This window comes from Schistocerca gregaria, chromosome 6 (genome assembly GCF_023897955.1).
Source record: "Schistocerca gregaria isolate iqSchGreg1 chromosome 6, iqSchGreg1.2, whole genome shotgun sequence".
Taxonomy (NCBI): Eukaryota; Metazoa; Arthropoda; class Insecta; order Orthoptera; family Acrididae; genus Schistocerca; species Schistocerca gregaria.
In genome coordinates this window covers 329,911,228-329,939,173 of record NC_064925.1, presented here as the reverse complement: position 1 = coordinate 329,939,173, position 27,946 = coordinate 329,911,228, and the positions used below count along the sequence as shown (strand labels likewise).

Below are 27,946 nucleotides of genomic sequence, written 5' to 3'. Positions count from 1 at the left end.
AAATTGACCTGTTAAAAGTCTTTTATGTGTGTTGTAATAAAATCAGCTCACTTTTTTCTGTCCCAGTCAAATAATTTGTCTACCAATCTCTGAATTCAAGTGCAGATACATCCTCAAGAAAAGCTCATCCTATGGTAGGCCTGAGGTTTTTGTAGATTTCAGTGTGTGGAACACAAATGTCATGATTAAAATTGTCTCCTAGCTCAGGGTTAAAAATGTAAGTTGGGACTTAATTTTTCACCCATATTGTTACTGTTAAAAATAGGATATGTACGTTAATTGAACTTATCTAGTTTATTTGAGCTGCCCTTGCCTTACTCTTGTAGCAGCCAGCAAAAATCTGTCAATGTAGCAGTAGTCCACAATCCTTGTAATACTGTTACACGAGAGGAATGTCCTGGCAGGACCGCTTGCTGCACTGCTCAGTGAGTGGACCGCAGTTCTCTGGGAAGACACCAAGGTGGGAGTAAAGGAACGGCATCAACAGGGTCATGTGACAGCCAGTGACAACAGTGTCATGCATGCAGCTGCTCAGGGGTTAGTGTGGACTCAGAAGTGAGCGTCCCCAACAGCTGGTGGGTCTGTGGACCAAGGAATATCCCCTTTGTGATCTCTCTGCTGAGTCTTTTGTAAATACTGAAATGCTACTTCATTTCTATGTACAGCCTTGACAAATGCTGTTATGGGTCCCCAGTTAATGTGCAGTGGTGGGAGAACAATTCTGTTCAGAATCACTAGAGGTTCTTTGGCAGTACGTTTTGACTTGGACACCAGAGCTGTTCGTGGTGGCTATTCTCTCTATGTGTAGTGTTTGGGTGAGTCAACAGCATCACAGTGACTTTGAAATACCTGCATACCAGCCATTCATGCTTATTGTAATAGTTTACAATTGATTTCGTATTTCATTACTAGTGTGTAACACTACTGCCTTCAGAGCTGTTTTCGAGCAGTCTATGAAGAATTTCACCTGTCTCGTTGTATGTTACATTCAGGTCTTCCAGCAAACCATCAGTCTCATTGCAGAATGTAATGTCACTTTCAGCACTAAAAAGATCCTCAAGTTTTTTCTGACACTGTCAGCAAGGAGATTTCACCGCCACAGTTGTGATGCAGTCATTTCCGCTTTATGTTTTGGAAGGTGTAAATTCCTAGTCAGACCACCATGTACACTTTGTGTGGTTCTCCAGATGATGATGATGGTGTAAATATAGGGACAGTGTCAGTGGTGGATAATTATATTTTTTGGCTGTAAATTTCGATTCACTGACATGACTATCAATGCTCGATGGTGGTACGTGTGGAGAAAGAGAAACTGGCAGTTCTTTGCCACGGAAAATATGTTTTCACTTAATGTGGAAAAGAATGTTCTTTCACTTGAGGTATAGTGTATTTCCATGTGGAAAAAAATTGTATTTTTAACCGAGACATCTGGGAATTTTTTTTTATCTGTTTATACACCCAGAAAAAAGTGAGTCTGCTTATACACCCAGAAAAGGTTGAAAATTTGTGGACCATAATTAGTCCACTAGTCTTCAGAAGGAGGAGCCGTTCATATACATTTTACTTGTAATTGCTGTTCCTCACACATAAAGCAAGGCAGATGATAACAGTAACTCATTTGTGTTGTGTGCCGATTGTGTAGCAACCCGGGCAGTATTTAGGCACAATGAACAGCACACAAACTTTTCCACTGTTTTATCAGTACAAACATAAATGCATTCGTATAACCCATTCATGCAAAAAAAAGAAAAAAATTGGTCATATACATACTCCTTCAGTAAATTGTGGGCTGTTAACTGTATACTCATTGCTCATTAGGGATAAGTTGGAATTATTTAATTGTGCTGTGGCCATTGTTCTAGATTTTGAAATAATCATACTGTCATAGATGCAAACTTGTTGGGACAATCGATCCAAGGTAAGTATGGGCAGGACAGGCTTCCTTGAATTTCTTATGCATATATTAAGGCTTACTGACTTATGGTCACTGGATGCCACATGGCTGTTATTCCACCTACATGTGACTTCAACATTGACTTTCTCACTCGAACTATAAACAAGGCGACATTGTTCAATCTTGTAAAATCTTATCATTTGCATAGACTTAAGAGTCTGTGAGAACAACACCTACACCCAAGACGGCCCTATACCAAATTCTTGTAAATAGAAATAAACTTAGATGTGAACAAGTATCGGCTTATCACAGTTTCTCATCCTGCTTCTCTAAAGTATTTGAAAAACTGTGTACAATAGAGTTATGGGCTTCATTAACAAAAAAAATGCAATACTGAGTATATCTCAGCATCGGTTTGGAGTCAAGAAATCTACACGAATGACTGTATGTGACTGCGTTAACACAGTACTATCTTTTGGGCTTGAAACAACTCACTACAGGCATATTTTTAGATCTGTCAAAGGCATTTGAAACAGTGGAGCTCAAAAATTGAACATTACGTCATCAGAGGACTGACAAACAAATCTAGATTGCTTTGTTCCCAAGCAGTTGCTTACAGAAGGTCAGTATGATGTATAAAAAGACTATGTCCACAAACTTCCACATTGCACAAAAACATAAACTCCTCTCAACCACCTGCACCCAGTTAATAATCAACCAATTAAAACTAACATCCAGAACTCAGATTCTTGAATCTGTGGCTTCAACATAATTTGAAATGGAATAAACACATTGATCAGTTACATAGTAAAATAAGTGTTGATGCCTTGAGTTTACTGCAAGAATGTACTTGTCAGAAAGCAAAGTGCATTCTGTGCGTACATGCAGGCTCACATTGGATATATGACGTGTTATTGTGTGGTAATTCACCAACGGTCATTAGCACATATAGAATCCAGAAAAGATCCATTAACTTCATTAATGGAAGCAAAATTAGAGAGTATCAAATCCATTTTCAGAAGACAGGAGATACTAACACTACATAACACATATATTTTTGGGACGTGGAGGAGGGGGGAGGGGAGGCAGAGCAGTTGGTATGGTATGGTATGGTATGGTATGGTATGGTATGGTATGGTATGGTATGGTATGGTATGAATACAGACTAAAGAAAAAAAAATTATGAACATTATACTAGAATAAACTCCAACTTCCATGTGTTACATTCTAAGACACAGCACATGTGTCCTAAGCTTTTCAATAAGTTCCCCACAAGTATAATGTCTGTTGAAGGCCGCACACAGTTTGTCAAAGTCATGAAGTATTATTTGTTGTCACTGTTTTCACTCTAAAAGTGAATGTGCTGGTTGTTATTAAGTGCAGCACGTGGATTATTCACTGCATAAAATCTTATACAAACCCGTCACAGCGTATCGTAAATCACAATCTACCCAGTGTAAAAATCAACATATTTTGTCTAACATCTGTAATCACACTGTGTAATGACAGGTCACTTGGAACAAACAGGCAAATAAATAAAGTAGGGTCAAATTTATTGAGCTGAGAGTAATACCTTATCTGGTGTGGTGCTATAAATGTCATAGATATTGTCATCACAGCAGAATGGCAAGATGTATTGGAAAAACATCATATGACAAATGCAGAAAAAGTGTCTGTGAAGGAGGATCATCATGTTAAATGCCAGACTTCTGTATAAACTGCTTAGGTAACCACACTCTTTGTAGCAGGAATTGCCCTTTGTAGAAGAAAATGAAATTCAAGGAAAAGGGACCAAGAGAATTTTTTGTATTCAGAGGCAAAATAATAATAATAATAATAATAATAATACCACCCTTGGAGGCCCGGGAAAGGAATAGGTCTTTGGTATGTTCTGCCAGTCGTAAAAGGCGACAAAAAGAACAAACCACTAATAGGGCTAACCCCCTTTTTCGTGTGATTAGTTGGTTCAGGACAGAACTAAAGAAGCCTTGGACAAGCGCCGTCATGGTCGGGGACAACGCTTGACCCCTATGCCCGCCCACAATGGTAATGACACTGCTAGTCACACGGAAAATGATTTAAATCCAAATAGAGGTGTTTTGCAGGAAATGCTTCCTGCAACCACCCTAGAAGGAAAACAAAGACAGAGGATGAGATGGTCAGATGAAGTTAATCGACACCTCATGTTCTGTTATTACCAAGCGACAAACTTAGGAACCAACACAACTGGATACAGATCACAAGTACACACAACATTTATTACCAGATACCCAGAATTAAAATTTTTAACAGAACAACGACTAGCTGATGCGATCCGTGTAATAATAAGAAATAACAGGATACCCCAGTCAGAATTAGAAAACATCAAACAACAAGTACAACAAATACTGGAACAAAATAATGTGCAATCAGAAGAAGAAGAAAATACAGTAATGGACTCAAACATCTCAGAGCAAACAAACAAAGAACATGCATCAATTAAACAATCAGAGGAAAACAAGATCTTAAGACAGCCACAAGAACAAGCACAAATAGAACACGAAGTGACACACATGTTAGATATAGAAGAAAAATTTCAGCTGACATATATAGAATACAAAGACACGAATATAGACATTAGACCAATGTTGCATAGACCACCAAATAACCCACAAGTCGAAACAACAATAACAACTATCAACACAATCATACACAACAAAATAAATGAAAATACAACTATGGAAGAGTTACAACTACTGGTTTATATAGGAGCACTCACTACACTAAATTACACACTATGCAAAGATCAGAACCAACCAACACACAGAGGAAACTCACAAAACCAGCATGGCAACACAGGCTACAGATCAGAATAGAAAAACTGAGAAAAGACATCAAACAGCTAACACAATTTATAAGAAATGAATTGTCAGACAAAAAACAAAAAAGGTTAGGTAAAATCTCACAACAAGAAGCAATAGAGCAATTAGATGAAAAGATGCAGAAATTACAAGCATTGGCCAAACGACTTAGAAGATACAAAAAAAGTGAAAATAGAAGGAAACAAAACCATTCAATACAAACCAAAAGAAATTTTACCAGACAATAGATAACACACACACACACACACACACACACACACACACACACACACACACACACACACACACACACACATTAAAATAGACAATCCACCAAACATAACAGACATGGAACACTTCTGGAGCAACATATGGTCAAACCCGGTACAGCATAACAGGCATGCGCAGTGGATACAAGCAGAAACACGCATACAATATGATACCACAAATGCCTGAAGTGATAATTTTGCAACATGAAGTCACCCGAGCAATTAATACTACTCACTATTGGAAAGCCCCTGGAAAAGATAAAATAGCAAATTTCTGGCTAAAGAAGTTCACCTCAACACATTCACATCTAACTAAATTATTTAACAGTTACATTGCAGACCCATACACATTCCCTGATACACTTACACATGGAATAACGTATCTGATAAGTAAAGATCAAGCAGACACAGCAAACCCAGCTAAATATCGCCCCACAACATGCCTACCAACAATAAACAAAATATTAACTTCAGTCATTACACAGAAATTAATGACACATACAACACAGAACAAAATTATAAATGAAGAACAAAAAGGCTGTTGCAAAGGAGCACGATGGAAATATATACGAAGTAGATCCTAAACTGATACAGTTTCTAAACATAGTAATGAAAAATTGGAAAACCACACTTAATATCCAAACAAATTCAAATAACATCACATCACAGCCAATACAGATTAAGCGTGGAATATACCAAGGAGACTCATTAAGTCCTTTCTGGTTCTGCCTTGCTCTGAACCCACTATCCAACATGCTAAATAATACAAATTATGGCTACAATATTACTGGAACATACCAACACAAAATCACACATTTGCTATACATGGATGGTCTAAAACTACTGGCAGCAACAAATCAACAACTCAAACAATTACTAAAGATAACAGAAGTATTCAGCAATGATATAAATATGGCATTTGGAACAGACAAATGTAAGAAAAATAGCATAGTCAACGGAAAACACACTAAACAAGAAGATTACATATTGGATAACCACAGAGACCGCATAGAAGCGATGGAAAAAACAGATGCCTATAAATATCTAGGATACAGACAAAAAATAGGAATAGATAATACAAATATTAAAGAAGAACTAAAAGAAAAATATAGACAAAGACTAACAAAAATACTGAAAACAGAATTGACAGCAAGAAACAAGACAAAAGCTATAAATACTTATGCTATACCAATATTGACTTACTCATATGGAGTAGTAAAATGGAGTAACACAGACCTAGAAGCACTCAATACACATACACGATCACAATGCCACAAATATAGAATACATCACATACATTCAGCAACAGAAAGATTCACATTAAGCAGAAAGGAAGGAGGAAGGGGATTTGTTGTTGTTGTTGTCTTCAGTCTTGAGACTGGTTTGATGCAGCTCTCCATGCTACTCTATCCTGTGCAAGCTGCTTCATCTCCCAGTACCTACTGCAACCCACATCCTTCTGAATCTGCTTAGTGTACTCATCTCTCGGTCTCCCTCTACGATTTTTACCCTCCACGCTGCCCTCCAATGCTAAATTTGTGATCCCTTGATGCCTCAAAACATGTCCTACCAACCGATCCCTTCTTCTAGTCAAGTTGTGCCACAAACTTCTCTTCTCTCCAATCCTATTCAATACCTCCTCATTAGTTATGTGATCTACCCATTTAATCTTCAGCATTCTTCTGTAGCACCACATTTCAAAAGCTTCTATTCTCTTCTTGTCCAAACTAGTTATCGTCCATGTTTCACTTCCATACATGGCTACACTCCAAACAAATACTTTCAGAAACGACTTCCTGATACATAAATCTATATTCGATGTTAACAAATTTCTCTTCTTCAGAAACGCTTTCCTTGCCATTGCCAGTCTACATTTTATATCCTCACTACTTCGACCATCATCAGTTATTTTACTTCCTAAATAGCAAAACTCCATCACTAATTTAAGTGTCTCATTTCCTAATCTAATTCCCTCAGCATCACCCGATTTAATTTGACTACATTCCATTATCCTAGTTTTGCTTTTGTTGATGTTCATCTTATATCCTCTTTTCAAGACACTGTCCATTCCGTTCAACTGCTCTTCCAAATCCTTTGCCGTCTCTGACAGAATTACAATGTCATCGGCAAACCTCAAAGTTTTTACTTCTTCTCCATGAATTTTAATACCTCCTCCAAATTTTTCTTTTGTTTCCTTTACTGCTTGCTCAATATACAGATTGAATAACATCGGGGAGAGGCTACAACCCTGTCTCACTCCTTTCCCAACCACTGCTTCCCTTTCATGCCCCTCGACTTTAATAACTGCCGTCTGGTTTCTGTACAAATTGTAAATAGCCTTTCGCTCCCTGTATTTTACCCCTGCCACCTTTGGAATTTGAAAGAGAGTATTCCAGTCTACATTGTCAAAAGCTTTCTCTAAGTCTACAAATGCTAGAAACGTAGGTTTGCCCTTTCTTAATCGTTCTTCTAAGATAAGTCGTAAGGTCAGTATTGCCTCCCGTGTTCCAACATTTCGACGGAATCCAAACTGATCCTCCCCGAGGTCTGCATCTACCAGTTTTTCCATTCGTCTGTAAAGAATTCACGTTAGTATTTTGCAGCCGTGGCTTATTAAACTGATAGTTCGGTAATTTTCACATCTGTCAGCACCTGCTTTTTTTGGGATTGGAATTATTATATTCTTCTTGAAGTCTGAGGGTATTCCGCCTGTCTCATACATCTTGCTTACTAGCTGGTAGAGTTTTGTCAGGACTGGTTCTCCCAAGGCCGTCAGTAGTTCTAATGGAATGTTGTCTACTCCGGGGGCCTTGTTTCGACTCAGGTCTTTCAGTGCTCTGTCAAACTCTTCACGCAGTATCGTATCTCCCATTTCGTCTTCATCTACATCTTCTTCCATTTCCATAATATTGTCCTCAAGTACATCGCCCTTGTATAAACCTTCTATATACTCCTTCCACCTTACTGCCTTCCCTTCTTTGCTTAGAACTGGATTTATCGACATAAAAAACCTACATTATGGACTGGTATACAATTTAAGAAAATTCTTTATAGAACGAGCAGAAACTAGCAAAATCCACAAAGCAATCACTCATATAAATACATCAGGTACACCACTGCAATTTCATAACCACTTCTACAACCCTTTAGATCACATGGCATCAACAGAAACGAAGAAAGTAAATTGGAAAAAGAAAAAACTACATGGCAAGCACCCGTATCATCTAACACAGCCACACATCGATCAAGACGCGTCCAACACATGGCTAAAACAAGGCAATATATACAGTGAGATGGAAGGATTCATGATTGCAATACAGGATCAAACAATAAACGCCAGATATTACAGCAAACATATTATTAAAGATCCCAATACCACAACAGATAAATGCAGACTTTGCAAACAACAAATAGAAACAGTAGATCACATCACAAGTGGATGTACAATACTAGCAAATACAGAATACCCCAGAAGCCATGACAATGTAGCAAAAATAATACATCAGCAGCTTGCCTTACAACATAAACTTATAAAACAACACGTTCCCACATACAACTATGCACCACAAAATGTACTGGAGAATGATGAATACAAATTATACTGGAACAGAACCATTATAACAGATAAAACAGCACCACATAACAAACCTGACATCATACTCACCAATAAAAAGAAGAAATTAACAGAACTAATTGAATTATCCATACCCAATACAACAAATATACAGAAGAAAACCGGAGAAAAAATTGGAAAATACATCCAACTGGCTGAGGAAGTCAAAGACATGTGGCATCAGGATAAAGTTGACATTATACCAATTATAATATCAACTACAGGAGTCATACCACACAATATCCACCAGTACATCAACGCAATACAGCTACATCCAAACGTATATATACAACTACAGAAATCCATAATTATTGATACATGTTCAATTACCCGAAAGTTCCTAAATGCAATGTAACATATACCGTACAGTTAAAAGGAAGTCACACTTGATCAAGATCCGTGTCACTTTCCATTTTTGACCAGACATAACATCTGAGAAAAGAAATAATAATAATAATAATAATAATAATGCTCTGCAATGTCACATTGTCTCAACTTAACCTAGATAACCCTGACGTCCTTCTGGAAGGACGGCGTCACTCACTGTTGAAATTATTACTTTTGCGAATAACGCATTGTTGCAACGGACTATGATGCATTGTTATATGAAGTAGACCGAGTCAGTTGCGCACTGCTACAGTCAGTTTGACACTGTTGCCATGGACGAACTGACCAACCTTGTCAACGATGTGTATGTGTATTTTCTTTCATATTGCATAAATAATTCTGAAACTTGTCATATCATATCTTCAAGAATTAACCTATATTATTTATGGGTTCATATTATGATTGAAAGTTTTCATTAGTTGTAATTCAATAATGTTTTCAACCATCCTTCCAGAAGGATGTCAGGGTAATATGTTGTCATTTTGTATTTACAGAAAATTATTTACACTGATGGAACTTTTGGACATGTTATAATCAAATGATGAGTAAATACCTAACGCTGGCACGTGTAGTAAGGATTATGAAACAAAAGGTATGGGGTACGGTGTGGTAATGACTTATGTCAACCAGTTACTTCCACATGTTCCATATCGAATATACTTTGATAACCTCTTTAGCAGCGTTGAACTACTACATGACCTAAAACAGAGGGACGTGGAAGCAACAGGAACAATAAGAGGAAACAGCTAAGAATTGTACTCTTATTATCTGTGGATAAAATGATAAAAGAAAATAGAGGATCATATGAAGTTTGTTCTGATTCAGCATCTGGGATTTCCATTGTACATTAGAATGACAACAATGTTGGTACTGTAGCCACCAACTTTGACAGAGTGCAACCACTATGCTCTGTAGCAAGATTTTCCAGGGAACAAAAGAAAAGGATTAGCGTGCCTCAACCTAACTTATTACACTCCTACAATGCTCATATGGGAGGCATAGATCGAGCTGACCAAAATTTATCCCTATATAGATGTTCTGTAAGAGGGAAAAAGTGGTATTTCCCGATCATTGCACATTTTATAATCATTGCAGAGCAAAATGGCTGGGATCTTTACACACTCAATGAAGAACCCGTAGATCATCTGAAATTTCGTTGTCGAATTGTCACTGCAATTCTTGAAAGTAACAGAAGAGTCACTACTAGCAGAGGACGTCCTAGTAAGAGGGCAAAACTAGATTCTAGATTTGATGGAAGAGAACATTATGTTGCTGAATTACCAACAGATAACAAAAAAGAAGAAGCAGCTGAAATGTCAAAGTTGCCACAAAAAAATTACTATTTGCATAAAATGTGACTAAACACTTCACATTTGTTGCTTTTTGTCTTATCATACTAGTGCATAAAATATGTGTATAGGTTATTTTCTTTGTTTTTTGTATTTATTAGCTGTTTTAGTCTATAATTCAAATTTATTTATGTTTATTTGAAAGTATAAAAACCAAAACAAGTTAGTTGTGCAATGTCATATACTTTAAAAACATGTTCCCTTATTGGACGCCCAATTTTGGAAATACTAAATAAAAATAAATACTCAAAATTGTTTTTACTTTCTTCCTTACAACCTTGTGAAACATTGTAGACAAGATATAAATCAATTTTGAAAAAAAACTAATAATTCAGGTCTATCTGGGTTAATGTGTATCAACTGTGAGAGAAGAAAGTCAAAGTCAGTGCTGCCATGAAATCACAGGCAGCAGACAACATGTCAATGTATGTGGAATACTGCCCATGTTATTAATTCTGTAACTATTACACCAGTTCCAGCAGAAGTTTGCTACCAAGCTGCAAAGACAACCATAAATGACAAAGCATTACAGCTCACCACACACCATCAAGTCATAGCTGTTCTGATTTACACAACATCAAGAATAACTGTGTTCTCCCTGTATCTGCCATTTCATGAACATTAGTACAATGAGTCCCTTGAGGATGTCATTTGCAAACTTCCCTCCCTTTCGTGCATCATGTGCAATGGGACTCTGTGTACGCAGACGTAGAGTAATGGATGATTCGTGTTGTGAAATGATATGTGCCACCTCAGTACATGGAAAACATTTCACCACTGTAAGCATATCATCCACAAGACTTTGACTCATCAGTTTGATGTCATCCATTAACTGATACTGTCCATTAAGAAATGGTAGAGAGTTTACACTCAGGTGGCCATTTTCCATTTGGGTCTATCAGCATATATCACAAGGCCAAGTGAATGGCTAAATAAAGCCAACGTGCCCCTTTACAGCAACCGGGTTGTATTCCAACATAAATACAACATATATGACATGTAACTACCATTATTAACAGGGATGCTGTTGTCATACCAAAGATGTGATCAGGAACAGTCAAACAGTGCTGCAGAAGGTCCAGCATAATTTCTCTGCTGCCAATCTTGCAGCTTTTCATATTACCTCAGGAAGAGTGCAGTTCATTATCAAAGAGAGGGGAAAACAAGAAATAGAGAAACAGAAAAGGAAAGAATTTTAAATGTATTACCCTTTTCACACCACCCACCAGTAACGGTAGAGGAGTCAATAAGGAGGATCAGTGGATAAGGTGAGACAAGTGTTGCAGTGGCCACACAGTAAATGTCGAAGTGTTTCAAAGAAATTACATTTAATGCCAATGAAGATCCCACATTCCGCTGCATATGGCAGTTAGCCAAGAGGACATGGATTTTCAGTACCACCAGCACTGAAGAGTACAACCACCCCTTTCTTCCATTTTTTTCCCCTGTCTTCCTTTTTTTCTTCTCTCTCTCTCTCTATCTCCTCCCCCTCCTTCCCTCACCCTCTTTTTTTCTTCTTCTTCTTCTTCTTCTTCTCTCTCTCTCTCTCTCTCTCTCTCTCTCTCTCTCTCTCTCTCTCTCTCTCTTCTCTTTCTCTTTCTCTTTTTCCACCCCATCCCCCTCACCCCCAAGCTACACTGATAAGCCAAAACATTTTAACCACAGCTCACCACAACATTGGATGCCACCTAGTGGCATTACAGGCATATGACATGGTAACAAAAGTGTGTAAGTGCAGGAGACATGGACGGGGGACCACCCTAGGGAAGATGATATCTGCAAATGAGGAAATCCATTGAGATAGCGGTTTTGGCAAAGGGTAGGTTATTACTATGCAGAGCCTGTGAATGAGTATCTCAAAAATGGCGAAAATGGTCGAATGTTCATGTGCTACTGTCGTGAGCATCTACGGAAAGAGGTAGAAGGATAGAGAAACTACCACTAGGTGCTAAATGGCGGATGTCCACAACTCTCCACAGAATGTGGAGTTTGGAGGTGTGTCTGATCTGTAAAGTAGGATAGATAATGTATGGCATGTCTGCACAATGCGGGTGCACACACGACTCTTTCAGAGCAGACCATGCATTGTACATTGTTGAACATGAAGCTCTGCAGCAATTACAATTGCAGTAGGCACGAGACCAATGGGATTTGATCATCGATCAAAGGAAATGTGTCAGCTCTTTGGGTAAATCATCTTTTTCCTACAGTAGGTTAACGGTCATCACAAATGCTTTCATAGAGCTGAACGGTGGTGCGAAACATGCAGTGCATAACGGAGCAGTATTATGCTATGGGAGGCAATCTCCTGCACTTGCCAGGGACTTGTGGTAGTAATCGAAGACATGCTGACATCTACAAACTACCTGCATCCTGTCATGTTTCATGTCTTCCCTGATGGCGATATATTTCAGCAATATAATTTTCCATGTCTTGGAGCCAGAACCATGTTGCAGTGGTTTGAGGAGCATTATAGCGAATTTACCCTGATGTCTTGGCAACCAAATTTCCCTCATGTAAATCCTATGGAAACCATCTGGGTCACTATTGGGCATCATCATCACGTGCACAAATCAGTGGCCTGTTATTTAAATGAATTGAATGACCTGTGGCTTTGTATAGACATTTAATGGCACATACTTCAACATACCTACCAACAAACTGTCAGATCTCTGATACGCAGAATCAGTGATGTATTTCATTCCAGAGACAGACAAAGAAGTTATAAGCAAGTGTTCATAATGTTTGGCTCATCAGTGTATAGTATGCATTACCAGTGGCTTGCAATATGACACCAAGGCCGAACTGTATAAGGAGATGATGTGACATTTGAGTTGGAGAACTCCTTCCTCATGCTTGTTAACATAATCTGGTATGAGGACAATACACAGGCTCTTCGAGAGAAGCAGTTATAATCCCCTCCTGAAATCCTGAAAGGCTCATACCAGCTGAGGTAATTATTGCAATGTAACACTTACCATTTAAATAGGGATGACATTAGAATGGATCATCAACAGCTACTTAGCATACATTCTAGAAACAAGAAAACTCACCAGACACCTTTAGTGCACTTTTCTGTACGTACCACTCTACACTCAACAATCTAAAAACCCCTGAGGCAGTGATACAATAGCCACTTTTTGCATAGATGATACTTCATAGGGATGTATTGTCATCATACCCAGAAATCAATTCAAAGTCTGAAAACAGAAGTGTCAGTGAAGTACAACACTAACCACAAAAAGTGTTTTTATTATGGACACCAACATACAAGCAGAACAAAGGAGTTTTCTGAATGAAGAATGCTAGTATTTACCCAAACGTTACATAGTCAAGAACTAGCAGCCGCTATAAATGCAAGAAACTTCAAATACCTTCTAGAAATAAAATAACAGATACAGTATTTGATGGTGATTTGAATGGGCGACCCAGAGCATGCCAGCTAGCACTGCAAATTGGAAGTCTGCATTATTCCATCTCCTGGAGAAACAGTGATTCACCATTTCAGGAGGAGCTGACTACAGCTTTGTAGATCTAGAGCTTATCAGTGGTCTTCTGTTTGCCAGTGCCAGAAGATCCTCACATTTGGGTCATTTTTTCATTCTCTACACTATGGTGAGGTAGCCCCTCCCATCAAAGATTTACAATAATTGAGTGAGCCTACAGTTCCATTGAACAAAAAGCCCCCCCCCCCCCCTGTTTGGTCTCTATCTCATGACTTTAGTAGGACTTCATACTGAGAACATGGACAATGTCTCGGTGCTTTTGACTGATTGGTTAAAGTTCATAATAATCAGTTTGTATGTAACATCCGATAATCAATGAAGGATATGATACAATCTGAAGTAGCATTTTAATACTTTTTCTGATAGTCTCATATTCTGAACAAGGATAAAAATCCGTATGAAGTCTCTCTGGCTGAATCTCACTGGCCAGTGCTTGACGTTATATATCTTAGTCAATTAACCTGTAAGAAGGCTGCACTGACCAATAAATATAAACAAGCTGAAAATAATTTTAATCAAACTTAGGGATTCCAAGTAAGAGTTAAATGAGTTTGCAATGATTTCTGGCTTGTGCTAAAATTTTGACAGTCAAAAAACCACAATTTATTTTTACTTTTTTTCAGTTTCTCACTTATGACTCGAAAAGATACATCCTACAGAAAATTCTCAAGACATTGAAATGAAAGAGTATAAAATTTTGTGTAGGATGGCACACTTAAAAATTAAAATTGTTTTAGCCACAAACAATCATCAAAGGTTGACAATTTTTACCAACTAGCTGGAAAAGTGGGTGATGCTCATGTTCCAATGCCTTTGACTCAAAAAAACCTACTCCACATGAAAAGTATCATCCGGATGGAAGTTGTAGATCATTCAGTTGTGCTTAAAAAGGATTCCTAAATTTTAAATTCACTCGCTCTATTGCAAAGATACAAATAAAAATGTGGAAGTAATATTTGTAGTTCTTAATTCCTGCTAAGATTTTTTCGTGAAGTCAAATTACTTTTGAATCCAAATCATCCACATTCGTCAATATTTTCATATGGTTTCAGCACTTCAACAGTTCATTGAAGCTGAGAGAACTGGGGATTGCAAGCTGCAACTATCAAGTATAAAGAATGTGATACCTTATTAAAAACAAAGATTCCAAGACTTACCAAGCGGGAAAGCGCCGGCAGACAGGCACATGAACAAAACACACAAACACACACACAGAATTACGAGCTTTCGCAACTGGCAGTTGCTTCGTCAGGAAAGAGGGAAGGAGAGGGAAAAATGAAAGGATGTGGGTTTTAAGGGAGAGGGTAAGGAGTCATTCCAATCCCGGGAGCGGAAAGACTTCCCTTAGGGTAAAAAAAGGACAGGTGTACACTCGCACACACACACACATATCCATCCGCACATACACAGACACAAGCAGACATATTGGCCTTTAAATATGTCTGCTTGTGTCTGTGTATGTGCGGATGGATATGTGTGTGTGTGTGCGAGTGTACACCTGTCCTTTTTTTCCCCTAAGGGAAGTCTTTCCGCTCCCGGGATTGGAATGACTCCTTACCCTCTCCCTTAAAACCCACATCCTTTCATTTTTCCCTCTCCTTCCCTCTTTCCTGACGAAGCAACTGCCAGTTGCGAAAGCTCGTAATTCTGTGTGTGTGTTTGTGTGTTTTGTTCATGTGCCTGTCTGCCGGCGCTTTCCCGCTTGGTAAGTCTTGGAATCTTTGTTTTTAATATATTTTTCCCATGTGGAAGTTTCTTTCTGTTTTATTTACATCGTCATGAATGTGATACCTTACTTTTACACAAGTGGCCATTTGAACTATGCCAATTCTAGTGAAATTTACTTGGAGGAACGTGATAAAAAGCTCACTCCTTCCAAAGACAAGTACTTTGTTGTCATCAGATGAACCTAAAAACACAGATTAGGCTTACGGTCAGACGTGACTATTGAACAGGTTCTCATGATGGTTATGTCCTCATGTGGGGCTTGTCACGTGAATGGGGGATTACAGGTGGAACTGCGGCTTGGTGGACTGCTGGAATGTCAACAGCAGTGATATTACACACCAAAATCTAGAATTCTGTGGTGTTCTGTAAACTCATCAAAACAACATATTGATGTCACAGGTTCTTGGCTGAAGAGGGACAAAACTGATGTGGAGAAATTCTGCGGACAAAGGCATGGAAAGTGTCCAGTCAAGATGAATAGTGATCCAGCCCCTGTCAGTCCTTATAAAATTTTCCATTGAATCCTTTTCCATATGAAGTCACCACAACAGCTTGAGTCATACTTCACCTTTGAATTACTCGCATATCAATTAATTCTTTTTGCCGACAATGGAATAATGAGCAAGGCAAGAAAGGTGGACCTATTTAAACTGTTCAGCCCACTCCGTGTTAAAATCACAACAGTGCACACTTCGTCAATGATGGTGGGTTACTCTTACACCAAGTTGCATGAAAAACTGATGAAGTGTTTTACATCATCATTGAAAAGTACATGAATTATATCAAAAAACATTTTAGGTCCAATTGTACCACACTGGTTGTTGGATACCCTGAAGAGGGAGCTGAGAAAAGCATAAAAAATGTACTGAATGTGCCCAAAGAGAGCTAGGTCATCTGCTTCTCCTGCATTTTATAAGACAGTGTCACCAATTACAACAAAATAATGTGTCTTACTAAATGAGCTTAATAAGAAACATCTTGTCTCAAAGTTGATAGAAAAATAGTATGATGAATGGTACCAAGTCAAGCAGGCCATTGAGGACACAGACCTCTTGATTGTTGGGACAGCCATAGAAATGTTGAAACAGGTAACTCAACGTCTTCATTGGTGGGAAAGATACTGATGTTTTGGTTCTTCTGACTGACGATATGGCTGATGGTAGTGAGCATGGAGAATCCTCTTGAATACCATGCTTTGAAGCCTGGAAAAGGCAACCAAGAGACATTAATTTACTCGACCATCAGTTCTAAGCTCTCAGAAGTAGCCAAAAACATGTTTCTTCTTCTTCTTCTGCCTTTAGTGGCACTGACACCATCACTTCATTTTCCAACAGGGAAAAAATCAAATTTATAAACATATTTCAAAAGAACGCAAAAGTCCAATATGTCACATCCACATCAGACATAATGGATCACAAGGTCACTCCTGTTAAGGTCACTGAAGCACATATGTAGTTTAATGAAATTTGTCTGCAGCTGTTGCTGAGAGATTAATGGAAAAAAATCTTTCAGTTTGGCATGTTTGCCTCCTACTGAAGCTGCTACTAGCCAGCACTCTGCCAGGGTCTCCAGCAGGTTCCGGTCTGGAGAAACAGTCAACTGGATAAACTGAAACGAGAATGCAAGACCACAAAAAACAGTATGATCCCCATCACAACCACCAGTGCTCCAGTAACTGCTCAACACAATATCTTATGTTTGCAAGAAGATATACCATGCAGCCTGTTCCTGTAGGAAAGTGTCCATAAAATGCCTGGCTACATGCAGTGATTGCAAGGGGCTTTCGTGAATTAACTCTCTAGCAGAAGAGGACATCTTCCTTAATTCAAAAAAGTTCGACAGTGAGATTGACATCACCAAGGAGGAAATGACATTTCGTTCCCAGGACAATGTCCCCCCAGAATACAGAAAAAAACAGCAAAAAATAAATTGTAAATGAATATAAACACAGAACAATAATTGGTAAAAGAATATTTGTATGAAGTTTATCCCACATCAGTTTTATTCTGTAACTGAAATATTTTTCCATTAATAAAATCTTTCATTTGATATGTTTTTTTTTTTTCATTTTTAAACCTGTTTAGTATCATCTTGGACTGGCATGGTAATTGATTAATATGTATCCATAGAGCTAACTATCCAGGCAGGTAAGTAGTTAGGTACCTAACTAATTTGCCCCTAAATTTGAATATTTGGATGAATGTGGATGATATGGGGTTCAAAAGTAATTTGACTTCAAAAAAAGTTGTAGCATGTATTTTGAATATTTTCACATTTTTATTTGTATCTTTGCAAATGAGTTGGTGAATTAAAACATTTTTGTGGCCATTTTTGAGTTACATGCATTGCATCATGAGCATAACTAACCTTTCCACCAAGTTGATAAAAATTACCGATCTTCAATTATCAATTTTAGTTGAATGGTTAAACCAATTTCAGTTTTTAAGTATGTATTCTCCACAAAATTTTATTTGCTTTCGTTTTGGTGTCTTGAGAATTTTCTGTAGTATGTTCTGTTTTTGAGTTATAAGCAAAAGACTGAAAAAAATAGTAGTCTAAAAACTTCATGGTTTTTCGGTCCTCAAAAGTATTTTGGATGCCTGATATTGTTTAAAAGTATTTCCAGATTGTGTGTATTTATTGGCCAGCAAAAGTCTATTTTGCCCACACCAATAGAACTCAGTTCTCTTGGGTGTCTAGAGAAATGCACATTTGGTCCTGGTCTTTCATGTAGTCATCCTGAGTATCATCTGATAGAAATGGGAACCGTGTACCCATTGCCATATCGTCCTCGTGATCATGTAGCAGAAGATTGGTGTGAAGGCTGTAGTGTCTTACTTTGCTGTGTTACATGTGGATGTCATGGTGGGTACTATTGTATCCCAATTTCTCACTTTATCATCAACATATAAGAGTATATCTGACAACATCTTTTTAAAGCTTTCTATGAGGTCATTCGTTTGTGGATGGTAGTCAGTTGTCATTCTGTGAGAGTTATCACATTGTGAAATTACTTCTGATACTAGACTCAATGGAAAAACTTTTCCAGCCATCATAGATCATCATACAGGGTTCTTCGTGCTTCAGGATGATTTCTTGTACCAAAAGCCTAGCCATTTCCAAAGTTGGGATAGTTGGCACAGCTTTGGTGACAGTATAATGGGTGCTGTAATATGTGCAGATTACTATAAATCAATTGTGGTTCATTGGCTTCAGGATTCTCCCCAAGAAGTTTATTCTTATCCAGTGGAATGGCTCACCTGCATCTGTGTTTGGTGTCAGATGTCCGGAAGGTAATTTTGAGATGTGCTTCCAACACTGGCACTCCTTATAGTGCCATGGGCCACATCGTGTGTCTTTTCACTTCTTCAGAATTCGAAACATCTGAAAATTGATGCAGAATGGGTAACACTAGCAGATATTGTTCCTTGGTCAGGTCAGATTCTATTGGCATTTCAGTAATAGTGTCTTGTCCTGCATTGTCTGTAGTTGTATCAGAACACGATTCTTCCTCAGTGGCACTAAACTGCCCTTCCTGGACTGAATTTGGGTGTCCCTATCTTTTGTGAGCCTGAGTAGTTTTTTTGTATTTACCAAAACTTCAAAGTTTAACTGAGCATCTAGATTGATAACTGGAACTTGTGTCATTGATAACAGCAGGATAACATTTTCAGTGGTAAACAACCATCCAGAGCAGTGTTTAATGTGTGTGCCTGTTGGAATAGCTTCATAAATCTGGACCTCTGATTTTACACACTCTATTACTGCTTCTGATTTACACAAGAAATCATCCAAGAATAACATGATTACATTCTATTGAAGTGACATATTTGAAGGACTGTGTTCTGTCATTTATAGTTATTCTTGCAGTTCCTGTTCTTGTTAACTGAATGTATTCCTTACTTGTGACCTCCACCGCTATTGCTTTCACATCAAAAAATCTTGTCTTCTTCTGCTGACAGTGATAAGAATTCAACATTAGAGAAAAAAGAAGTCCCTGAGTCAACTAACACTCAAACAGGTTGACCATCGTTGATGACAATGAGGTTTTCAAACTTCTTGGTAACTGTCGTCTATGGAGGATTTTCATTTGTGGTGGTATCACCTCAGTAGATAGTCATTTTGCATAGTTTTCCTGTATTCAGTGGCTGTTATCTGACAACTATATGAATGAGCTTTCTGGGATTGTCTTATTATTATAATGTGATCCTCTCAGGGTGGTTTTGCAATAGCCAGTCAAGAGACTTGCCCAGTGCTGTCTGTCTGTGGTTTTTCTTTGTTCTCTGCCTTGCCTTCCTGTCTTGAGACGACTCCTGGACAACTGCTCACAGGCTTCAGTCTTTCCCATGGTAAATGTATATATAAATTTTAAATGTGTACATCACATTTTTAGTATCTTCCGTTGGGCAAAAATTTCTCTTAATTTTAAGGATTCAGTAAAGTTCCTGGGCTACATTTTGATGAGAAGCTCCCCTAGGTGCCATATCTGAAGCATCTCAGAGAAAGAGCTCTCAAAACTTTGACTGTCTTAAAGGCTGTAGTGGCAGATACTTGAGGGACCAAGGAATAAGTTCCTCATGGTGCAATATGCCTATAATGCCTAGTTAATTCCTAGTCTCTGCCCTTTAATCTTCTTGGGCAACCGTCAACAGAATCTTCTTGGCCAACCAACAGCAGAGCATATATATGTAAACTACAGAAGAGCACTAAGATCGTTTTTGATTAGAACAAAGAAGCAGTTTGTGGAATTCAAGTGTGGTGGACCAGAATGTTGTGACACAGGGTTGGCACAAGTATCTTTTGTTGTTAATAATGAGGCAAAGGTTTTTTTTTTTTTTTTTTAATTTACAAAGTATGAGACATCTTGCACACCACATTTTATTTTTAAAGAAGCCTTTTATGAGTTTTTAGGGGAGCACCAAACTCAAGCAGTTTTACCCTGACAGTGCCTGTAGGTTTAGATATCCAGATAAATTTATATACTTTGGTGCATAGCTCGATGCACTCATAAAGGCACTGGAACAAATAAGATGCAATTGGTGGAATAACTTTTGCATCTGCTGTAATGTACAAAGTGCCCTACAGACCCTTCATTAAATGTGCTCAGAAGACAGTGGTCCAAAACATACAAGATGCTCACTTACTCCAACTGGAAGGAAAGGAATCAATTATTGACACAATTATTTAATTGGATAGATAAAAAAATCTACTCACCAAGTGGCAGCAGAACACACACATAAAAGACTGTTGTGATTGGCAAGCTTTTGGAGCCAGTGGCTCTTTCTTCAGGTAGAAGGGTTGAAGGGGAAGGAAGAAGGATGAAGGAAAAGGACTTGAGAGGTTTTGGGAAAGTGGTAGATTTTGGGAAAGTCACACAGAACCATGAGTCAGGTGAGACTTACCGTACGAGATGAGAAGGAAAGACTGATTGTTGGGGACTGGATTGGGCGAGATTTGAAAACCTGAGAGCTTAAAGGTGGAAGACAGGGTAATATGCAAGACAGAGATTAAAACATTTTGTACGAGTTAATAAGAGTGAGAAGCTAAATGTATTGTATGCATCAGAGGTGGGAGGGGACAGTGAAAAATAGGTGAGAAAGACAATGAAAGATGTAGAAAAGTAAAACGGAGTGAAGCAAAGACTAGTTACAGTAAAGAAAAGCTGAAACGGAAGATGTTACCGTAAATTAAGGCCAGGTGGGTGACAAGAACCAAGGACATGTTATAGTGTTAGTTCCCACCTGCAGAGTTCTGAGAAACTGGTATCTTGGGAGGAAGAATCCAGGTGGTGCTTGTGGTGAAACAGGCGCAGAGGTCAAGAGTGTTGTGTTGTAGAGCATGCCCTGCAACCGGATATTGTGAGTTGCCAGTATATACCCTCTGCCTGTGCCCATTCATCCTAATTGATAATTTGTTGGTAGTCATGCCGATGCAGAAGGCTGAACAGTGTTTACATAATAGCTGGTCTATGACTTGTTGTTCCGCAGGTGGCTGTCTCTTTATTTGTGGTTTCAGTTGCCTGAGAATGCAGTTGTGTATATGAGCTGTGTTTGCGTGCATGCATGCGCGCGTGCACGTGCGTGTGATGTTAATGAAAGCCTTAATCTCTGAAAGCTTTAATTGTTGAGTCTTTTTGTTGTGACTATCTCCGACTCAGCATCTCTGCTATATGGGAGTAGCAACTTTCCTTCTCATAATATTGTTACATTCCATCCTGGATTTTCCATTGTCATATTTAATGTAAGAGAAGGTCTAGGTTTTAGACTTGTCCATATCTCCTTTGCATTGTTATCGTTTTGTTTGAATGATAAGTCTTCACCCCAAACAATCTGAAAATTTTGCTCCTAATTACATGTATATTAACAACTTAAAAGTTTGGAAAAAATGGTGAGTGCTTACTTTGCTGCATTTTTACATTGTTTCACTATTTTTAAATTTATGTGGGATTGTAGGGAACATAGTATTGGGTTAATGTTGTTGTCATTCTGTTTAAACACTCCTTGTTTTATAGTTGTACATTCACTGCAGTTTTCAGCTTTATTAGCAACTCACGTAGTTGCTACAATTGGTGATTGGGCAGTTCAGTGTGCAAGTTGGTTGAAATAGGCCATATTAGATGTACTTTCATATGGCTCCTCAGTATTAGACTGACGACTTTGCTGTTTGGACTCTTCCCCCAAACAATCCTCAGTATTGTATACTAACATTGTCAGTGTAGGGAAGAAAAAAAGTAGAAATTAAGCCCTATTCACCTGTCCCCTCCATAAATCTGTATTCACTACATTTATTCTTCATGTTTTGGAAGGATGGGTAAGTAAAAATTTAGCTGTTACCCCATATAATTAACCCAAATTGATGCTTTGTATGTAACATTTTAGGTTTGTTGCAGATATCAAATGTCATATGTAGACCACTTATTCTGTACTCACTTATAGGTCCTTACTGTTGTTCTGCATTTGACAAAATACTATTTTCGTACCTATGTAAATATTTTTTGTTTGCTTTCAGGATTCTGGGAGTGGCACACCAGTCACTTTGCGGGTTGATGCAGAGGGTTTTTACCTTTATTGGGTGGATCAGAACAAGGTAACTGTGCCTTTTATGAAATGATGAGTTGTCAAAAGCAGTTCCTTCTTGTGTGTTAGCTTTGATTAATACTTAAAATTAATTTAGAAACTACTTCATAATACTTCAGAAACTTATAGACAATCCTGCCCTTTTAAATTGATGCTTATAATGTAGGAACAGTAACAAGTACACTTATGTTGAAGTCTTGTTTTCTTAAAATCCCAGTGATCAACTGCAGATGCAAAGTCTTGGAGTTAAAAACATTCCTTAAAAATGAATAGAGCTTTTACTTAAAGCTAGATAAAGAAGCAGTAGTTTCATATCTCAAGGAGGGAATCATAACACTTACCTCTGGGCAGGAGCATGTAGAGCAACTATGACACAGGTTTAAAAGAGTTGTTTACTAAGCACTGGTTAGCTATGTTCCCAGTAGAACCGTTCATCACAGGTGGGGCCTTTCAAAGGATAGTCTCTATAAAGAAAGTTCTAAAGAAATGGCAACTATTGCATAAAGGTTGTAAAACAAAACACAAGGCTCTACATACACCGATGAGAAAAAACATTATGACTACTGCCCACTACAGGATTGAATTGCACCTGATGGCATTGTGGGTATGTGACAGAGTAAGAAAAGTATGTGAGCAGAGCAGAAATAAATTGGCAATCATTCTAATCCTGATTGGGGCCATGCAAATGAGGAAGTCCACTGACATAAGAAACTTTGACAAAGGGCAAATTGCTGTACCGCAGCACCTGGGAGTGAACATGTTGAAAACACGGAAGCTGTTCAGCTCTTCATGTGCTACAGCACCTGTGAAAGTGGTTTAAGGATGATGTAACCATGAGCAGACAAGAAGATGTTGGCTGTCCATGCCACATCACAGTACTTGGAAGTTAAAGACTTGCCTGCTCAGTAAGATAGGCATATTTGATGACATAGTACAATGCTGGTGCAGGCACAAGTTTTTCAAAGCACACTGTTCAGTGCATCGTTAAACATGGGACTGCACAGCGAATGACCCATGCTTGTTCCTCTGATGACCCAGCAACATTGTCAATTATGATTGCCGTGGGTATGGTTTCACGAAGATTAGTCTGTGGATGAAAGGAAATATGTTGTCTGGTCAGATGAATCAGGTATCTTGTTACACCAGATTGATGGTTGTGTCCGAGTACACTGTTACCTAGGTGAATGGCTGCTTCAAGCATGTTCTGCACAACAAACTCAAGTCAATGGGGACATTCACCTGCTCTCCTATAGGATCTGAGAAATGAATCACATACACCATGGCAGTTGTAGACTATGTGAATATTACTGCAGACCATCTGCTTCCTTCATGCTTGATGTCCTCCTTGATGGCAATGGTATCTTCCAGCAGGCTAATTATCTGTGTCACAAGGCCACAGTCGTACTACATTGATTTGAGGAGAATGATAGTGAACTTGAGATGAAATCTTGGCTGGTGGAATACATCCAAGAAATTATCTAGTGCCAGCTCCACAACCACATACCACCAGCCTATAATGTATGGGAATTGCATGAGCTGTGAGTAGACATCTGGTGTCACATACCTCTGGAAACATACCAAGAACGTGTGGGAACTGCGCCACCCAGTATCACTGCTGTATTGTATTCTAAAAGTGGCTCAGTTCACTAATAAGCAGGTGTTTTGTCTCATTAGTGTATATAGAGAGCCTACTTAAGAGTGGTTAGCTGTAAAAAGTGCAGCTATGAAGCTCTTTATGATTAGCGTAGCAGAATCTTCTCATAAAATATACCACTACCCCCAAATACAATTTGGTCATGTGTAAAGGCAGTCATTGGCACAAAAGTTAGTGTCCAGACACTCATGGAAGTCACAGGAACTGACATTGAAAGTAGTGTAGCACAAACAGCAATATTGAACTCTGTTTTCAAAGTTTCTTTTACAAAGGAATATAAAGAATTACTACCCCAGTGTAATTTCAAACCAGTGCAAAGATATATCATATCAGTAAAATTAAACAAGGTTTCAACACACAATGGAATTCTTGTCAGATTCTATACATAATTTGCAGATGAGAGAGCTCCGATTTCAACCATAATAGAATGTTGATCCCTTGAACAAAAAACAGCCTAGTCTTTGGAAGAAGTCACAGGTCTCACCTGTCTACAAGAACAATATCTGAAGTGACCCACAAAATGACCATCCAATCTCTCTAATACCCATCTTTGTAGAAGCCTAGCACATATTCATATCTCAAATATAATTAATTATACAAACAGGATGACCTCAGTCATACTTATCAGCTTGCTTTCCAACAGCATTGATCTTGTGAAACGTAACTCCTTTTGTTTTTTCTCACATTATGTCGTGAAAGCTGTGGTTGGTCAGTCATGTAGAGCATTTGACTCAGTATCACACCAGTGTTAATTACAGAAGTACTGTCATGTAGGGTCTCAAACAAAATTTATAACTGGTTCAAGAATTTCTTGGTAGGGAGGAAATAGTACATTTTCTTGGATGTAGAGTCATTGACGGAAGTAGTAAGTTCAGGTGTGCCTCAGGACAATATATTGGAACCCTTGCTGTTAATTTTGTGTATTAATAACCTGGTTGGCAATATTAATATTAACCTCTGACTTTTGCCTGTGAACCACTTATCTGTAATGTGGTAGAATTTAAAAATGGCCTGCACAGATGTTCAGTTAGATCTTTTGAAGTTATGGTGATTGACAGAAAAGAATAAAATTGTACACTTCTCAAAACAAAGGAAAGTAATATCCAGTGACTAATATAGCAGCAAGCCACAATTCAAGTCAGTCTACTCATACAAATACCTGTGCAGAACAGTTTGTGAGGATATGAAATTCAGTGATCACATAGGCTCAGCTGTGGGTAGTTCATTGCTAGAATAATAGGAGGAGGAGGAGGAGATTAGTGTTTAACGTCCCGTCGACAACGAGGTCATTAGAGACGGAGCGCAAGCTCAGGTGAGGGAAGGATGGGGAAGGAAATCGGCCGTGCCCTTGCAGAGGAACCATCCCGGCATTTGCCTGAAGCGATTTAGGGAAATCACGGAAAACCTAAATCAGGATGGCCGGAGACGGGATTGAACTGTCATCCTCCCAAATGCGAGTCCAGTGTGCTAACCACTGCGCCACCTCGCTCGGTAGGATTTGTGAGGATAATAGGAAAACACATCAATCTACAAAGGAGATCGCTTAAAAAATACTTATGCAACCCATCCTAGAATATTGTTCAAATGTGTGGGATGCAAACTAAGTATATCTAAGTGTGCATATTGAACAAAAAAAGGGCATCCCAAATGGCCACAGGTTTGTTTGACCCAGACAAGAGTGCCATGGAAATACTGAAAAACCAAAATTGGCAGATACATGGAGATATGGCCACATATTGTGAGAAATCTACTTCCAAAATTTCAAGAACTAATATTAAATGAAGAATCTAGGAATATACTTAATCCCTTATGAATCACTCCAATAGGAAATGTGAAGGCATGATTAGACTAATTACAATGTGCACAGAGATACTCTTCCCTCAGTCTGTATGTGAATGGGAAGAAGCCCACACTTCTTGAAACAATAGTAAGTACCATCAGCCAAGCATTTCATGGAAGTTTGAAGAGTATATTTGTGAATACAGATGATTGGTATGTTTCAGGAATGAATTTATGAGAGTGGACTGAAATCCTTTTTGGTCAAGAGACTAATACTGTTGCCATAAATATATTATGAGATTGCTAATAATATTCACCTTACAGATGGATAGGCCAGATGCATTGAAACAGACGTAGTTTTTACAATTTCCCATATAAAGAAAAATAATAATAATAATAATAATAATAATAATAATATGAACCCAAGTTGTAACACTATAATGCACTTTAACAGAGACTCCAGTGACACCCAGTGTAACAGTGCTGTAATGCCATGTAACAAACATCAAATAACAAGTAATTGTAATCAGAGTGTAAAATGACACTCATTACAGATTACGACATGTAGAAAGGGAAGAAAGAGCTATAGAATGGTCAGTTCTTTCTGGAGATACGTGATGCAGCAGTCAGAGTAACTCCATCTCCCATTTATATAGTCTTTGCAAGTCCTCTCCTAATACTTACTGACTTACTGAACAGTTGTGGTAGAACTGTCTGCTAAATTTGCATACAAGGGTAAGGCCTCAGACATGCTCAACCAATATGGCTTGTGTTTGGCAACATTTTTTTTCCGCTAAACACCCTTCTTCCCACCCTCCCATTTTTTAGAAAACTACTCCTAAAGTTCATCACACAATTGACTAAAAAGTGACAGGATTGTTAGATAATTGAAAATTGAGCCTTTCTCATCATCACACATGTCAACAAACACACATTTTCCGCGAAATTGAGAAAAGAAACTTTTGGGACTGCCACCTGTGTATGCATAAGGTTAACACCCTCCAAGAAATGCTGTGCTGGCCACGCAGTCAGGGCATGTGCTGGGTGATTTGGGACCTGTGTTCAATTCCTACATGCACCCTGCAGGTACACCTGCCCCCTCCTGTATAGTTTCACAAAACATATTTAGTTCTGCAGATATACAACAAAATGTCACTGCAAGTATGCTCAAGGTTCATAACAGACCAATGATGAAGAACATTCCAACTGTCATATATATATATATTACTGGAAACTCTCACTGTTCAAAATTCAAAACTACCCAATTATGAAGAATCAACGAGGATAACATACCTGGATTCATGTACCTGCCCCATGTCTTCATGTAAACAAGGCATCATTTGAGAACTGTCCATGTTTTCTTGTAACAAATTGGGAATGGTCTGTCTCAGAGATGCTTCTTAGATTGTATACAAGAAACCTGCCAAACATGAGCCAAATCAGTTGACCATATCTGAAGTTGCCCTTTTCAGCAAGGTGGTAAAGGCAGCCATTGACTGTAGTGTGGCTCATTGCTTTCTTATGCAGGTCTAAAGTCCATAGACAAATTTCTATTCAATGCAAAGTTTTTGTGAAGGGACTAACAAGCCAAACTCTGTGATGTTGTGAACACCGTTGCATAACCTTATCCAGGACAAGTCCAAGATTCTGGAGAGCATTGTATCAAAATCCCAGTATTACAGAAAATGGCACTTGCTGTATGTATTAATTTGACATGTACACTTTGTTGATCAATAGTCTTCTTGCAAAAGTTGTTGTTTATTCCAAGAAGTATTGTTTTATGTTCTGTGATTTGGAAAGAAACTGCCTAAACATCACTATATACTTAATATGACTGGAAAATGCATATGC

At 38.3% G+C, this 27,946-nt stretch overlaps 1 protein-coding gene across 2 annotated transcripts in view; it reads left to right on the top strand.

Annotated features, from left to right (window-relative positions):
• LOC126278954 (1-phosphatidylinositol 4,5-bisphosphate phosphodiesterase classes I and II) overlaps nucleotides 1-27,946 on the top strand; it is a 401,310-nt gene that overhangs the window by 68,455 nt on the left and 304,909 nt on the right. For both annotated transcript variants that reach the window (XM_049979233.1, XM_049979234.1), the window contains one exon: nucleotides 22,595-22,672. In XM_049979233.1, coding sequence (XP_049835190.1) covers nucleotides 22,595-22,672 — 78 coding nt within the window. The remainder of the gene's footprint in view (nucleotides 1-22,594; nucleotides 22,673-27,946) is intronic.